The following is a 17,313-nucleotide window of genomic DNA, read 5'->3' as shown; positions in this document are numbered from 1 at the left end:
TTGATACTGTTCCATGGATTATTAATTTCAGATTAATAGACATATGACGGGCTCTTCTAAAGCCTACATTAATTACCTTCTATGTCTAAACACGGGTATAGCTAATGGTTATTTCACTCAAATCTTTTGGAACCAATTTTGTTGTTTGCACTCTAAATATTAAGCTATTCTCTGTTCTTCGTGTTTCTCATTTTCTTATTAATCTTTTATCTATTAGTGCTCTTACCAAAACTCTTAATTGTAAAATTAAAATTTGCCCTATCCGTTGTATTATTCATGACTTCCAAACAGGAAAGAGGATTGGCAATGGTAAAACTTAATGATGGCTTGTATATGTTGGAAGGCGTTGTATTGTACAATTGTAGAGATAGAGAATCAAAATAATTGCCTTACCTTGTATAGAGTGCATAATCATAGGAAGGTTCATAGGATCAATTAGAGAATTAATTACAGGATTAAATGTAGGACCTCTTCCTTTTTAAGGTCTTGAATATGTGTATAAATACCCCTATTCAGAATATAATAAAAATAAAATATTTACTACTAATCTAATTTGTTACATGGTACTTGAGCTTTCAATTTTTTGAGGTTTTGTGTTTAAGTACTGTTCACACGTATTGTGTACGAGTACTGTTCATCGGTACTGTTCACAACATCCGGAAGCCACGTTTGGTTTCTTTTGTTGCCTCCATCTTGCTATTCTAGTCCTATGTGTTGTTTTGTTTTTGGCACCTCTTTCTTGATGATGCTTTGAAGTGTTGGATTTTGTGGAATTTGGACGTTGTTGGATTGGGTCTCGTTCTAATATGATTTTCAGGTACTGTTACAACTCTTTAGTTTTGCCTTTTGGTGCTGAGTTGTATTTGGTTTTTAAATTTTATTTGTCGGTGAAGTATTTTATTAGTTGGAAATTTAAAAATGGCCATCGATAATAAGTCTATGATTGCGAAAGGAGGATGAGAAAATAATAATCGAGGTGGAAATGGTGCATAGAATAATAATTTGAGTGATCTTATTTGAATATAGTCATACAAAAAGATAAGGTAAGAGAAGAAAAATCAAAAGACTCCATTGTTAATGTTGCTACATCCAGCTCTGTTTCTAAGAATCCCGTTACTATCTCGCTTAATGAATATGCTCATTATTAGGACCTACTTAAAAGATCCACTTCAGTCATTACTATTGTTTTGTTTTTTGCTCGGCAACCTCATTTTGTTGTGGGTATTGACATATTTGATTTTGTAGAGATTTTAGCCTTGATTATAGAGATTTTGTTTATTTCTTTCCTATAAATCTTTCTAGTTAGGCCTATTTCTATTGTATAAATAGGATGTATTTAGCTATGTATATTAACAAGAAATACAATTCAAAAATTCCTAAAATTTACAAAGACAATCATAGTACTTCTAATTAAAGTAGAAGACTAATATAAACAACCTATGTAATAGAAATTTGATAAGAAATTACTAGATTGATTATGATACACGGGATTCCAGCTAGTAGGTCCATTCAACCTACGTAATCTTCAATTTAAGTTGTTTAATCATAGTTTTGCTCTAGCTTGGGGTCAGCCTTGTCCTTGATTAAATTAGTATATTGTTGTATAGCAGAAACAAAGGGCAAATAATGTTCCTATTCTGGTTCTCTCTATATCTGTGTGTGTGTGTGCGCATGCACAGGGGTGTGTTTGTATAAATGGATGATTGTCTATTGGTCAGCCAGCAAAGGGGCTGGCTAATCTGGATTTTCTCATTTGCAGGGAAAGCTAAAGGTGTACTCTTTGAAGATGATGGTGATGGATATGAATTCACTAAGGGTGGATATCTGCTCACACATTATGTTGCTGAACTTCATTCTTCTGTTGTTACTATTAGAGTTTCTGAAACAGAGGGGTCTTGGAACAGGCCCAAAAGACGTCTGCATGTACAATTATTGCTTGGTGGAGGTGCAATGGTACATACTTTTTACTCAACGGACATTGGGTTGGAGCTGGCATTCTCCATAATCTACCATTTGAAAATATTTTATTTTGCGAAACTTTTTTCATCTGTTCAAACAGGTTGATTCATGGGGCATGGATGGAGATATTGTGCAAATTATGATGCCTTCAGAACATAATGTTTCTGAGCTGGTATCAACAAGTGAAAAACAATACAGGACCCGTTTAGGTATATTTTTCCTTTAGTGATATTGGCCTGCTCCATGTTCCTTCTTTGGCTTCTCTTTCTAGTCTGCATAGTTGTAATTTGATCAAGATCTACTTACTCTACTATATTTCTCATATGAAACTATTTTCATGCATTAAATTGATGGCATGATTATCTTCTTCCAGTAACCTGTATGCTAAGCATTTGGTGTGATTTCTGTATTCTTTCATTATATTTCAATTCTCCAAACTCCATCTTTGTTTTCTCTATTATCAAACTTTTTTTTAATTTCTGTTTGTCTTTGTTGCTTGACTTGCCATTAATATGATTTATGGTGATCAGATATGTTTTGATGCCTTGAACTTCATAGTTGAAAATTGCCTGTTCTTCTTGTTCCTCCCCCCCTCCACCTCCCCCCCTTTTGTCCCCAAGTTTTTTTTCAGCGATAGGATTTACATTTTGCTATGGTTATATTCTACTGCTGGCTTTGACTTGAAATGAAATTATGGTGGTGTTAAGAATAAGAAGGAAAGAGGATTAAAACAACAGGGTGTTAAGATAGCCATTAATGGCCAATTTCATTCACCAAAAAGAGCTGCGAACAGCTTAAAAGGTTTATGACCAGTCCAAAGAGAATAAACAATCACTACTCCCTTCCCAAGCATGCAGCAAGGACAAAATCTCACAAAATCAGAATACCAAGCATGCCTAGACTGTTACAGGACCCTCTTATTTATGTTCTTCTCCGTCACGAGCTACTCATGCCCTTCCCTAACCGAATTGTCCACGTCAGCACTCTTATCCTTCAATCTTCTGGAATAAACCCTCCATATCCTTTGTATGGACCTTGTTGCTGGACTCTTCTCTGGGCATATAGCTTTTGCTGTATCAAATTAGTTCTAGGTTTTTGTGATTTATGGCTTTGTGGATGTAAACAGTTGCATATTTAGAGCGAGTCATGGATTGCAAATTAATTAGGAATTTAAAGGATTAAATGTTAGGTGTAAACTAAATTTCCCTGTATTTTCCTTGAAATTAAATTGGAAATCTTTTGAAAATTTAGCACTAAAAGTAATTATCTTTTCTATTTTGACATTTAAATTTGAATAATTTCATTTACTTACATTTACTATTAAAAGAATCGGAAATTCACAATTTTAATTTACATCGGAAATTAGGTGTATATACAGCTCCTTCAAGCTCAATTTTACCTCAGTTATTAGTAGGCAATTTTAGGAGTTCTCTTCGTTTATATTCTAATTATCTCTTAGTAAAGTAGGAAAGTGGGAACTGTAGATATAAATATTCTCCCTCTGCTTCTCCTTTTATAGTTATTTGACAAATCAATTTTTTTTCAAAATATAAATTTACTAATGAATTCTGAACTTCAAAATATTTCTATACATTAAATTTTAGTTTTTTTTAGTTGATGTCATACTGTTTGTTCATTGTTCAATGCAGAAAGTTCCAAGTGTATCCCAGACTTTGAAGAGGTTTCAGGACCAAAGGGAGCAGAACTTTCTAGAATCCCAATTGAAATGAAAACCGATGATTGGATTGTTAAAATAGTCCCCTGGATTGGTGGTAGAATTATTTCCATGGAGCACCTTCCTTCAGGTAATGATTGTATTCTGTATAATAAGGAAACTATTAACTAACGTAGTAAGTTCCTGATTTGGAGGATTTGGATGTTTGGGATCCTACTTAGGCTTGATTGTAGAAATTTTATTTCTATTGTAAATATTCCAAAATTAGATTGATTCTTTGTGTATAAATACTTAAACCTGGTAAAAAACAATTAAATTGGAATAAAATTAAAAATTTCTCTCAAAATTCTTCATGTTATTAGAGTTTTTGCCTGATTTAGAGTTCCAATTTAATTTTGGACTTTCAAAACCCTAGGCAACCAAATTTGGTACTCACCTACCTAGGCCCATCTTTTTGCATAACCGCCTACCCCATTGGAGTCGCAGCCCCTTCGCCGGCCGTTTGCCAGCCTCCGGTGACCGAGATCTTGGTGCGTGTGACTCATGCACCACTCTACCTCAGCGCGTGAGCTTGTTTTCGGCATAGATCTTCATGCCTAAGCCTTGTTGCTGCCTCTGGACCTCACTTTCTGGCCTGTTCCTACTGTTTCTTGTTGGATTTGGTGTTGATTGGGTGTTGGTGTGGGCAGCCTCCTGTTGCAGCTGTTTGAATATTCCTTTTGCTTTGTTGCTGCTCTCTATTATGGCAGAGGCAAAAAGGATTCTTTGCTAAGTACGATGTTGATTGGGTATTTGTTTTAGTTAGGTAATCTCTTTTTTATTGTTGTGGTTGCTTTGTTGTTGTTTTCTAACACGTCGTCCCCTAATAGTGCTCTATGGATTATTGATTCCAGTGCAAATAGACACATAATAGGCTCCTCTGAATGCTTCCTTAATTACCTTCCGTGTCTACAAAAAGACACAATCAGAGTCTCAAGCCTCTCCTGTCTTTTATTTGCTGATTTCTAGTGATATGATTTGATTTGATTGCGGATTCTAGAAATAAATTAGGATTCTTAATTATCTTTGTAACTATTTTTATTGTTTGCTTCCTATTTAACTGTAGTTCTTTATGTATAAATAGTCATGTAAATTACTTGTAAAGATTAAGAGTGAAATACAAGAATACTCTAAAATTCTCCAAAATTCTTCAGTAATCAAGTAGCAACCGTATTTTTCTTTTTAACTGTTTTCCTCTCCAAAATGGCTCGAGGATATGCATCGCGAATGTGAGATACAAGGGGAAGTGAGATGGCCACAGTAACATCAGCAGAAACTGGCTGAAGCCGGTAAACATGGAAAACATCGTGTATTTGAGCATCAGTGGGCAAATTCAGCTTATAGGCAACAACACCACTCAATCCATGATCTGATAAGGGCCATAAAATTTCAGTTCAAACTTATTATGAACTTTACGAACAGAGAACTGTCAATATGATTGCAATTTAAGATATACCCAGTCACAAATTTGATATTCTCTATCAGTCCTGTGCTTATCAGTTTGTACCTTCATTCGATGGGCTACTTTCTTCAATTGAAATTTGAGAACCTCAAGAGCAGCCTCTTGAGCTCTTAGAAAAATATCAACACCAACTATTGATGAGTCTTTGGGAAAGTATGGAACATGTATTGGTGGAGGTATGCCATATAAAGGTTCAAAAGGACTCATATTGATTGAAGAGTGGTGGAAGTATTATACCAAAACTGGGCAAGTGGCAGCTATTGAAACCAGGAATGAAGTTAGCCGTCATACAACGTAAATAACATTAGAGGCAACAATTCACCACCTCTATTTGGCCAACGATTCACCACCTCTATTTGGCCATCATTTTGGGGTGATAAGCCATGAAAACTGTAATTAGACTGCTTGCAATGTGAAAATTTCTTTTCAAACTGAACCGAGGAACAATGAATCTCGATCACTTGTAATAGTTTAGGGCATATCTTGTAAATATTATTGAGAAAGGATTCAACTACTTCCTTAGCTATGAGAGGATGAGATGACCCAATAAAATAAGCAAATTTAGAGTCTATTAACCACCGCCATTATCACTATTCTACCTTAAGAGGAAGGCAAGCCGTCAATAAAATCCATGGTAATGTCTGAAAACAGTGTAGTTGGAGAAGGTAACAGCTGAAGCAATCTCGTAGGTGCATTTAAGTCAGGCTTAAGACACTAACAAATGGAGCAATCAAGCATATATTGATATATTGCTTTAGACATGCTTGGCTAGTAAATGAGTGCATACATCCTTTTATAAGTTGGAGTTACCCCGAGTGACCACCAGTAGTAGAATCATGAAAAAATTTTAGCAAAATCCTTCCTCAATTCTTTATCATACACATCACCAACTTCCCTTTCCTTCATAATTGAGTATTGAACCATTGGAAAGATGCATGCATGAGAGGTTCCTTCAATTTTTCTTGTATGACTTGAACCAAGTGTTCATCATTGTTCCATGTAGCAGCAATTCGATCATATTATTGAGAGGGCAACAAGAAGGTTGAAGAAACATGCAAAGATATAGCTGGTGATCGAGATAATGCATCTACTATACTTTTGTAGAGTCCTTTTATGCTTGATATTTGAAACAACGATGAAGAAAAGAAAGAGAGAAAGAGATTTTGAGAGAAAGATATTTGATGATTCCCCTCAAACCAATTGGGATATATATACTACTTACAAGAATAAATTAATTCCTTAATTATAGCCTAATCATATCCCAACCATATCACACAATCATATCCCTAATTATGCACACAATCACTACAAATCTAGGCTATTTACAGAAAGTATCTCAACACTCCCCCTGAAATTGGAGCGTACATGTCATATGCTCCAAACTTATTACAAATATATTCGATTCGTGAATCCCAAAGAGATTTTGTGAAAACATAAACTAATTGGTCATTTAAGTTGACAAAGCTAGTAGAAATGCATCCCGATTCAATCTTTTGCCTAATAAAATGGCAATCCACCTCTATATGCTTCTTCCTCTCATGAAAAATTGGATTTGATACAATATGGAGAGCAGCTTGATTATCACATATCAGCTTCATTTGGCCAGTATCGCCATATTTCAATTCTTGAAGGAGTTGCTTCAACCAAATGAGTTCACATATTGCCAGAGCCATAGTTCGATATTCTGCTTCTGCACTTGATCTTGCAACCACACCCTATTTTTTACTTTTCCAGGATATAAAATTCCCTCCTTTCATAATTCCATATCCTGAAGTAGATCGTCTATCTGAAAGAGAACCTGCCGAAGCTGCATCAGAGTAGCCAACAATTTGTGAGTGACCCTTGTTCTCATAGTGTAGACCCTGTCCTGAAGCTCCTTTGATATATCTAAGAATGCGAATAACTGTATCCCAGTGGCTACTGTAGGGGGTTTGAAGAAATTGACTAACCACAAGTACAGCAAAAGAAATATCTAGTCGCGTGATAGTGAGATAATTGAGCTTGCCAACTAATATTCTGTGTCTAGCAGGATCTTTAACTGGCTCCCCCTGTTCAGGAACAAGTTTGATATTTGGATCCATAGGAGTGTCCACATGTCTATAGTCTAACATGCCTATTTCTTCCAATATATCCAAAGCATATTTCCTTTGAGAAGTCGCAATACCTGTTTTAGATTGTGCCACTTCAATCCCTAAGAAATACTTCAATTTCCCCAGGTCTTTCATTTGGAAATGACCGAACAAATGTTGCTTAAGCTGAGAGATTCTATCATAATCATTTCCTATAATAACAATATCATCAACATAGACCATCAAGTAGATGCATCTATCACCATTATGACGAAAAAATACGGAATGATCAAAATTACTTCGAGACATTCCAAACTGTTGAATTACAGTGCTGAATCGTCCAAACCATGCTCTTGAAGACTGTTTTAGTCCATAGAAAGAGCGTCGAAGACAACACACTAAGCATGACTCCCTCTCAGCAACAAACCCTAGAGGTTGCTCCATGTAAACTTCTTTGGCGAGCTCTCCACGAAGAAAGGTATTTTTAATGTCTAGTTGATGAAGAGTCTAGTGATTAATTGCAACCAATGAGATAAAGAGGCGAATAAAAGTTATCTTGGCTACTGGAGAGAAATTATCACTATAATTAAGTCTAAAGATCTGTGTGTAATCTTTACCAACAAGGCGAGCTTTAAGGCGATCAATTTTGCCATCAGGTCCCACCTTAACTGTGTAAACCCATCGACTACCAACCGTAGATTTGCTAGGTGGTAAGGATACCAGTTCCCAAGTTCCATTGTTTTGAAGAGTTGTTATTTCCTCAACCATAACATTACACCAACCAGGATAATCCAATGCTTCTCTAACTGTCTTGGGTATAAAGACAACAGACACAGCAGAAATAAAAGTATAATAGGAAGGAGACAAATAATGGTAACTTACAAAATTAAAAATGGAATGAGGATTTCGAGAAGAGCGAATATGTTAGGGTCCCGGGCCAAGGATCTTGTTTGGGGTCTAAGTGTAGATGGTTGGGTAGGTGTTTGAGTGTTTGGGTTAGATTTCTTTTTGTTTGCTCGGGTCATTAACGATTCGGCTCAAAGAGGGAGCCTTAAACCTCTTGAGTGTAAAGTACTCAAAGACTGAATGAACACTCCAAAACCTCAAAAGGACCATAATATTTGGCAGCCAATTTCTGATTTTTTCTTGAGGCAATGGATGACTGACGGTATGGCTGGAGTCGGAGTAGAACGACATCACCAACATTAAACTCCAATGGCCGGTGAGAACGATCATAATGAAGTTTCATTCTGTTTTGAGCCAATTGAAGGTTGTTGCGTAGGAGCTGCAACATTGAGTCGCGTTGCTGTAAAATAACATCCACAGTCTCTACAGTGGAATTGCTGGCCAAGTAAGAAAGGAGTCTAGGTGGAGCACGCCCATAGACAGTCTCAAATGGAGTGGATTTAAGAGCTGAATGGTAGCTGGTGTTGTAGCAAAATTCAGCCCAAGAAAGCCAATCACACCATTTGTGGGGATGAGAACTAGAGAAGCAGCGTAAATACATTTCCACTGTAAGATTAGTGACCTCTGTTTGACCATCCGATTGTGGATGATAAGCTGAACTAAAACACAGTTTAGTACCAGACAACTTGAATAATTCAGTCCAAAAAATGCTAGTAAATGTAACATCGCGATCACTGACCATGGTTTCCGGTAGTCCGTGAAGCTTGAAAATGTTATCAAAGAAAATACGCGCAACACCCACAGCAGTATAAGGGTGAGAAAGTGCCAAAAAATGCCCGTATTTAGAGAACCTTTCAATAATGACTAGAATCACATTTTTGCCTCTGGAAGTTGGAAGACCTTCAATAAAATCAAGAGACACATCTGCCCATATTTGTTGTGGAATCGGCAGTGGTTGCAGCAGACTTGCTGGTTGCAATGATTCTGTTTTGTGGCGTTGGCAAACAGGACAGGCTCGAATGAATTCCTGCACCATTTTTTTCATCCCTTTCCAGAAGAAATCCCGTGTAATTCGGTGCAGCGTTTTCTGATATCCTTCATGACCCTGATTGTGAAGTGCAGCTATAACCAGAGGTATTGTTGGTGAGCCATGTGGAATAAAAACCCGGTCTTTAAAGAAAAGAAGACCTTGTTTGAATGTCCATGTTGCGGCAGCTGAGTGATCAAGAACTGCTGAAATGAGGTGCTGGACGTCAGGGGACTGCTGCTGTTCCTGGCGGATATCATCAAACAAATCCAGCTGGGGCATAGAGAGAGCAAGAAAACATGGTTGATCGGAATCTCGGCGCGACAGTGCATCGGCCACAGTATTCGACGACCTGCTGGTTGCAATGATTCTGTTTTGTGGCGTTGGCAAACAGGACAGGCTCGAATGAATTCCTGCACCATTTTTTTCATCCCTTTCCAGAAGAAATCCCATGTAATTCGGTGCAGCGTTTTCTGATATCCTTCATGACCCTGATTGTGAAGTGCAGCTATAACCAGAGGTATTGTTGGTGAGCCATGTGGAATAAAAACCCGGTCTTTAAAGAAAAGAAGACCTTGTTTGAATGTCCATGTTGCGGCAGCTGAGTGATCAAGAACTGCTGAAATGAGGTGCTAGACGTCAGGGGACTGCTGCTGTTCCTGGCGGATATCATCAAACAAATCCAGCTGGGGCATAGAGAGAGCAAGAAAACATGGTTGATCGGAATCTCAGCGCGACAGTGCATCGGCCACAGTATTCGACTTACCCGCCTTGTACTCTACAGTGAAGTCAAAAGGCAGTAGTTTGCTCACCCAGTACTGTTGTGAAGAGGAAAGTGACCTTTGTTCAAGCAAAAATTTTAAGGTGTAATGATCTGTGCGCACCAAAAACTTTTTGCCCCAAAGATAAGACTGCCAATGTTTAATTGCTTTGACTAGACCGATCAACTCCCTTTCATATGCTGGCAATTTGGTGTGACGGGTCGCAAGAGCTCGGCTAAAAAATGCCACAGGTTTAGTTTCCTGTAATAGAACAGCCCCAAATCCTGATTCAGAAGCATCACACTCAAGAATAAACATTAGCTCAAAGTTAGGAAGAGCTAAAATTGGAGTAGTGGTGAGTGCCCTTTTCAACTCTTCAAAAGCCTTAACCACATCATCGGTCCAGTGGAAGGAGTTCTTTCGCAACATAGCTGTGAGGGGAGCAGCAATAAGGCCAAAATTGAAGACAAACTTACGGTAGTAACCAGCAAGACCCAAAAAACCCTGCAAGCCTCGAATAGAAACTGGTCGCGGCCAATCAGTAATAGCCGAAATTTTGGATTTGCCAACCTGAACGCCTTCATGTGAAATGACATGACCCAAATAAGAAACTTCCGTTTGGGCAAAGGTACACTTGGACCGTTTCAAGAACAATTTGTTTTCTGCCAAGAGGCTAAACACTTGTCGCAGATGTTGCATATGGTCATCCCAAGATTTACTGAAAACCAGAATGTCGTCAAAGAAGACTAAAACAAATTTGCGCAAGTGGGCATGAAATACCTCATTCATTAAAGCCTGGAATGTGGAAGGAGCATTTGACAGCCCGAATGGCATGACCAAAAATTCAAAATGGCCATGGTGAGTTCTGAATGCAGTCTTCTCAATGTCTGGTGGATGCATGCCAACTTGGAAGTACCCAGAAACCAAATCCAATTTGGTGAAATACTTTGCCCCTCCCAATTCGTCCAGAAGCTCTTCAATCACAGGAATTGAAAATTTGTCTTTGATAGTTCTTGCGTTAAGTTCCCTGTAATCCACGCATAGGCGCCAAGTTTTGTCAGCTTTAGGAACCAGAAGTACCGGAGAAGAAAAAGGTGATCGGCTGGAACGAATAATCCCTTGATCCAGCATAGCAGTACACTGTCGCTCGATCTCATCTTTTTGGTTGTGTGGGTATCGGTAAAGATGAACCACTACGGGTTTGGTATTTGGAGCTAGAGGAATCCTGTGGTCACAGTGGCGAGCAGGTGGGAGACCTGTGGGAGCTTCAAAGATTGCAGCAAAATCAGCTAATAATTGGCGCAGATGATGATCGCAAGCAGCAGATGGTGAAAGGGAATTGAGGGATGAATTTGTTTCTGATTTGCTGCCTATACCCGTAAGAGCCACCTGTTTCCCATTAACAAAGAAAGACATCCACATGGAGTTAAAATCCCATAAGATGGGGCCCAGAGTAGCTAACCAATTAACACCCAAGACCAAGTCAAAACCAGTGAGCTGTAACACAAATAAATCCACTGTGAAAACAGAGTTTCCCAATTCAATCGGTGCGCCTTTGCAAAGACCAGGACTGTGAAGTTGTTCACCGTTCGCAACTTTCACCCGTAACCCATCCTTCGCATCCACTGTAACCTGCAAATCGGCCACCACCGAATCCGAGACAAAACTATGGGTGCTTCCCGAATCAACCAAGATCAGTACTTGCCTACCGTGCCAACAACCTAGAAGTCGCATAGACTGGGAATTGCGAGTTCCAGTGATGGCATGGAGAGAGATTTCTGGTGAAGAATCGGAATCAGACTCCACATCAGACTTACTGCCGTCATCCAGATCAATCAAAAATAGGCGTTTGCATTGATGTCCGCGTACAAACAGCTCATCACTGTTAAAGCACAGTCCTTTCTTCCGTCTCTCATCCATTTCGTCTGGGGTGAGTCGTTTGATGGTACGGCCAGGGCGGTGTTCCGAAAGGGGAGCAGGACGTCTGACCTCGCGTTGGGCAACACTCTTGGAGTAGAGCTTGCGTTCATACAGGCGTGACATACTCATGGCGGTGGCTAAGTCTTTTGGCTGGTGTAGCTCGACTTCCACTGCTATGTATTCCTGTAATCCACTAATATACAACTGAACTTTCTGATTGGAACCTAAGGTACCAGCCCTCGAAACCAAAATCTCAAATTTAGTTTGATAATCCTCCACCGTTCCTGTCTGCTTCAATTTGGCAAGCTCCCCTAACTTGTTGCTGCGAATAGGGGGTCCAAAACGAAGATTACATTGGTCAACAAACTCAGCCCAAGTAGGATTTGGAACATCCTGGATTAACTGTAAGTACCACAATTGGGCAATTCCTTCAAGGTGGTAAGAAGCCAGTCCCACTTGTTCATCATCAAGAGTGGACTGATGCTTGAAGGAACCAGTTTTTATAACTTGTTCAGACTTGGGTGTCCCCAATGACTATGAATGAGTTCACCGGAGGTGGTAGACACAAAAGCACTTGGAGGGTTAGACGTGGAAAAATAGTACAATCCGTGTGACTTATATTCTGCTCCGATCATCTTTCCAGTACTTCGGTCCTGCATAACCACAGATTCAGTAGTAAAGATGACTGAACAATGAAGATCTTTAGTCAATTTGCTAACAGAGATTAGGTTGTACGGACATTCAGGGGTGAATAAAACATTAGTCATAGGGGGTTAGAAGGAAGGAGATATAAGTTACTTATTAGCTAACGTGACTTTAGATTGTGTATAAGGTGAAACAAGAGTAGAGAAAAAATTGGAATTACTAGAGATATGATCAGAAGCACCAAAGTCGAGGATCCATGAACTAATGGGTAAAGACTTGGTTAGATAAGCAAAAGAGTTGCCAGAACGAGCAATATTTGGAGAAGAATGCTGATGAGTAACTCGGAACTGTAGATATTCTCTGTATTCTGCTTTATTTAGAGTGACTGAATTTGGTTTGGAACATGAGCCTACTCTATTTCATTGCGCCATGTAAATTGTATTTATGGTTATCTGCTTCTAAGACATGTTGAGAGAGAGAGTTTGAAGAGGAAAGGAACCTGCTTCAGGACGTGAACGATAGTCCTCAAGGTACTGTTAACGAAGGATGGGTGAAGAAGAGCTGGGCAGGTGACTGGACCTAGTGGGCTAGAGTTGCCGGCGTTGAGCGGGTCTGGGGGAAGGATCGTCATCGTGAAAAGGTCACTGGAATAAGGGTTACGCGCTGGCGCGTGTACCGGATGCAGAAACAGAGTGGCGGCGCGTGAAGGCGCATGGTTGCGTCTCTAGTGATGGTGCTTCAGGGAGGTGCCAATTGGAAACCGGTGAGATAGATACCGCCTGGCTGGTGAGATTAACTGATTTTCAGAAAACCTCCAAATGAAGGTGGCAGATCTGTCACTCACAGATAGGCCAAGATGCTTGGCTATGATACCATGAAACAGTGATGAAAAAAAGAAAGAGAAAGAGATTCCAGAAAACCTCCAAATGAAGGTGGCAGATCTGCCACTCACAGATAGGCCAAGATGCTTGGCTCTAATACCATGAAACAATGATGAAAAAAAGAAAGAGAGAAAGATATTTTGAGAGAAAGATACTTGATGATTCCCCTCAATCCAATTGGGGTATATATACTACTTACAAGAATAAATTAATTCCCTAATTATAGCCTAATCATATCTCAACCATATCCTTAATTATGCACATAATCACTACAAATCTAGACTATTTACAGAAAGTATCTCAACAATATCATTATAGAATTGCATCAATTTGGCCATCCAAGCCTGATGCCACTGCCAAACTCTGCCCCTGTTCTGTGGTTGTAAAGCAAAGTGAGTCATTATCTTCTTTGAACATATTGGAAAATGCCACGTAAGTTTCAAGCGATTCAATTGATTGGCCAGCCAGTCTTTGTTTGGCCCATCAACTTAGAGAGTCTGTTTTGGTACTGGAAGACATTTTAATTTTGCTTAAATTTAAGGTAATGTCACCCAAGGTAAACAACTAGTGTGCTCCAAATATCAGGTCATAGCTATCCAAAGCTAGAATAAAAACTTCTGTGACAAACTCATACCCCTACATGGTCCATCAAAATTCCTTACATACCTTGTTACATTGTAAATTTTGACCATTTGCCACCTCAATTGGAAGACACATAATATTTTCCATGGCACAATTTGATTTTACTTGCAATTACCTCCCTTAAAAAGTTGTGGGTACTGACGGTGTCAATCAGGATGGGTAGCCTCCTTTTCTGACATTTACCTGTCATCCTCATCGTTTGAGTGCCCCTAAATCCCCACATAGCGTTAAGGGAGGGTTGCTTATCTGCTTTACACTCAGTGTCAGCTTCCCCTTCGACTACTTCATTCAATGCTTGCATCGACAATATCCTTCATTAATTGCATCATATACAACTTTTTTTTCTTTTTTTGCAATTATGAATTGGAGAATAGTGTTCATCACACCAGAAACATGATCCCTTCGCCCTTCTTTCATCCATGTCTTTACTGGTAATCCTTAGGTTTTTAGATTGTGCAGGTAACTGCTTGGTTGCAGTAGTTGCAAGTAGAAGCCCAGGTAAATATCTGGATGGGATGTTGTTTAAGGCTGTAGATTTGATGTATGGTTGGGAAGTGGAATTTGTGGTGTTTGGCTTGGTTAAGGTGGAATTTGTGGTGGTGGAGTTTAGAGAAGGTTTATAGGAAGGTTTTGGTTTGTTTTGAATGGCTGCTATGGTTATTTCTTGCAATATACCTAGAGTAAGCTTTTGCTAATGTTTTGGGTTTAAACATCCTCATCGGCATTTGCAGTTCATCAGCTAAACCAGAGAGAAAAACTTAGAGCCTAATCCTCCCCTATTCCTGCTTTGGGATGATCTCATCAAAAGAATCTAGATATTCTTGAAGAGCACCTACTTGCCTCAAATATCTGAGATCGGTTCGAGGATCCTCATACCCTTTTTCATCAGACCTTGAAGCTATGGCTACCATATAAGCATTCTAGTCATCATAAGTTGTTTGGCCATTAACTTTCATAAAACTCTGATGCCACTGCAAAGCTTTTCCATCCAAATGAAGTGCTGCTATTTTGACCCCCTCATTATTAGTAATACCAGCTACCCTCAAAGAAATATTCAGCTCGCATAACCCAGGCCATCCAGCCTATCGCCTTCAAACTCCAGCTTTGTTGCTTGTCCCCAATGTTGATTCGGAGAACTTAGGTTGATATTATTACTGGACTCTCCTACTAGCTTCTTCCACTCGCCCTATCCATATTCTGCAAACTCCATCCAATAATAAGAGCCTTAATCTCATCCAATGCTTGTTGGTTCCTATTTTCGGCCTCTTTTCTTAATGCGGCTGCTATTCTTAAATATTAATACATATTTATATACAAATTTCCTATAATTATTTTCCCAATTTAGGTGTACAATTTTACAATTATATGTCAGTTTATAGGATTACAGTGCATATAGGTTGACTTCTCATAGCGTAATTGTATCATTCTGTCTGTGCAAGACTACAAATTTTGTTATTTATCTTGTTTGCATGGCAGCCATTTAATGGCAGTTTATTCTTATTCATTTTTAAGACTGAATTTTGAGTGAAAAAATTAAGAATTTATTGTCTAAATTTCTCAAATTCATTTAATTGTGTATTATGTGATGATGTATCTGATTCCTTCCATTCCGTTGATAATCACAGCAACACAGTGGCTTCATAGCAGGATTGAGATTAATGGATATGAAGAATATAGCGGCACTGAGTACCGGTCTGCAGGATGCTCTGAGGAATACAAGGTCATTGAGTAAGTTACTATGGTACCAATTGAACTTTGTACTTGTTTCCCATTCTTTTACTTATTTTCTGATGATGAAATTGATATTGTTGTATAATTTAAAATTATTTCACTGGTACAATAGCACATCACGATTTTCATGAGTTGTTACTATTTACATACTAAGGTCTAACCAAGAATAGGAAACTAAATATAATAGGAAGCTAATTACAATGGGAAATTATATACAATTGAAGATTTTTAGGAGGAATTTTTAATTATATTCCAATTGAATTGATCTTGACAAAGTTTTAGTATTTATATACAAAGAATCAATGTAGTAATATTTATAATAAGAATAAAATCTTTATAATCAAGCCTAATTCAAAGTCACATGATTTGATCTCAAGACACCATTTATTAACTTCTCTTTAATGAGGTGTCGATCAACCTCTATGTGTTTCGTTCGATTTTGTTGAATCGGATTGTGAACTATACTGATGAGATGGCAGTTATGGTTTTAAATAACGGCCGTTACGTAATGTAACGGCCATTATTTACAGGTTTAGACATAACATAACGGCCGTTATTTACAAGTTTGGAAGTTGGTCGTGGCCGTTAAGGCCAATAAATAACGGCAGAAAAATTTTGTTGTTGTAACGGCCGTTATAGCCGATACACAACGGTCACGGTCGTTACCAATTATGATGTAACGGCCGTTACTTTTCTTTATTTCAAATCAGCTGCTCAACTTCAAGAATCTTGCAGAGACGTACCTACTTTATTCACCCAGCAGTCCAGCACCAGCCTTTGTCACGTGAAAATGCATTATTGAAGGGGGAAAAAACTGATTTCTCTACTTTTTCTCTTTAGTCTTGTCTTTAGTCTTTAGTTACTCTTTCCATCTAGCAACCAGCAGCACTCTCTCCAACATTTCTCTAGCTCCATATTCCAGCATACAGAGAGTTCTTCCGTACTTATTTCCAACCTCCATTTCAACTTTTCAAGCCACAAACTACCATATTTCTCTTAATTTTTTTGACAGCAGCCTATATACTTAAATTTATACTCAAAAACCTGTCGTAGACAATCATTCTGGTGGTATTAATTGAAGTAAGTTATTATATATATTGTTTAAAATTTATGGATTTTATGTTTATTTGATATATTTGTACTTATTATTAAGTTGTATAACTTAATTTTGATTATATCTTTAAATATCTTTTAATTTCATAAACTTTACAAGTTACAAGTTACAAGTTTACTTTATTATAAAATTAAATTTTATGCTTCAAGTATATTAAAAATTGTTCTCTTAAATTAAAATGGTAGTTTCTTTAAATAATTTAAATGATTTTGCATAAAGTAAATTTAAATTTAAGTTAATTTGCACATTAATTTAATAATATATTTTTATTTTATAATATACCATTTGATAATTTGAAAATGCCGAGAGGGAATCTGATAAACCAAGTCAAAATGTTGGATGGAATTTTGCCACTCCTACAGGAAAAAAATGAGAAATGACCTGAAATTTTTGTAGTGGAAACATAACTGGGGAATAACTCGCTTGAAGCAGCATTTGGCAAATATACTAGGGCAAGTTGCTGGTTGTCAAAAAGTTTCTGC

General features: G+C 38.1%; 1 protein-coding gene across 2 annotated transcripts in view; it reads left to right on the top strand.

Annotated features, from left to right (window-relative positions):
- Window positions 1-17,313, top strand: part of LOC110602082 (alpha-glucosidase 2) — a 64,979-nt gene that overhangs the window by 30,688 nt on the left and 16,978 nt on the right. For both annotated transcript variants that reach the window (XM_043951057.1, XM_043951056.1), the window contains exons 17-20: window positions 1,760-1,953; window positions 2,060-2,168; window positions 3,609-3,764; window positions 15,612-15,714. In XM_043951057.1, the coding sequence (XP_043806992.1) occupies window positions 1,760-1,953; window positions 2,060-2,168; window positions 3,609-3,764; window positions 15,612-15,714 (562 nt within the window). The remainder of the gene's footprint in view (window positions 1-1,759; window positions 1,954-2,059; window positions 2,169-3,608; window positions 3,765-15,611; window positions 15,715-17,313) is intronic.

The sequence above is a fragment of the Manihot esculenta genome, chromosome 15, assembly GCF_001659605.2.
Source record: "Manihot esculenta cultivar AM560-2 chromosome 15, M.esculenta_v8, whole genome shotgun sequence".
Lineage (NCBI taxonomy): Eukaryota > Viridiplantae > Streptophyta > Magnoliopsida > Malpighiales > Euphorbiaceae > Manihot > Manihot esculenta.
The sequence above is the reverse complement of the archived record's forward strand: the minus strand, read 5'-3'. Positions and strand labels throughout refer to the sequence as shown.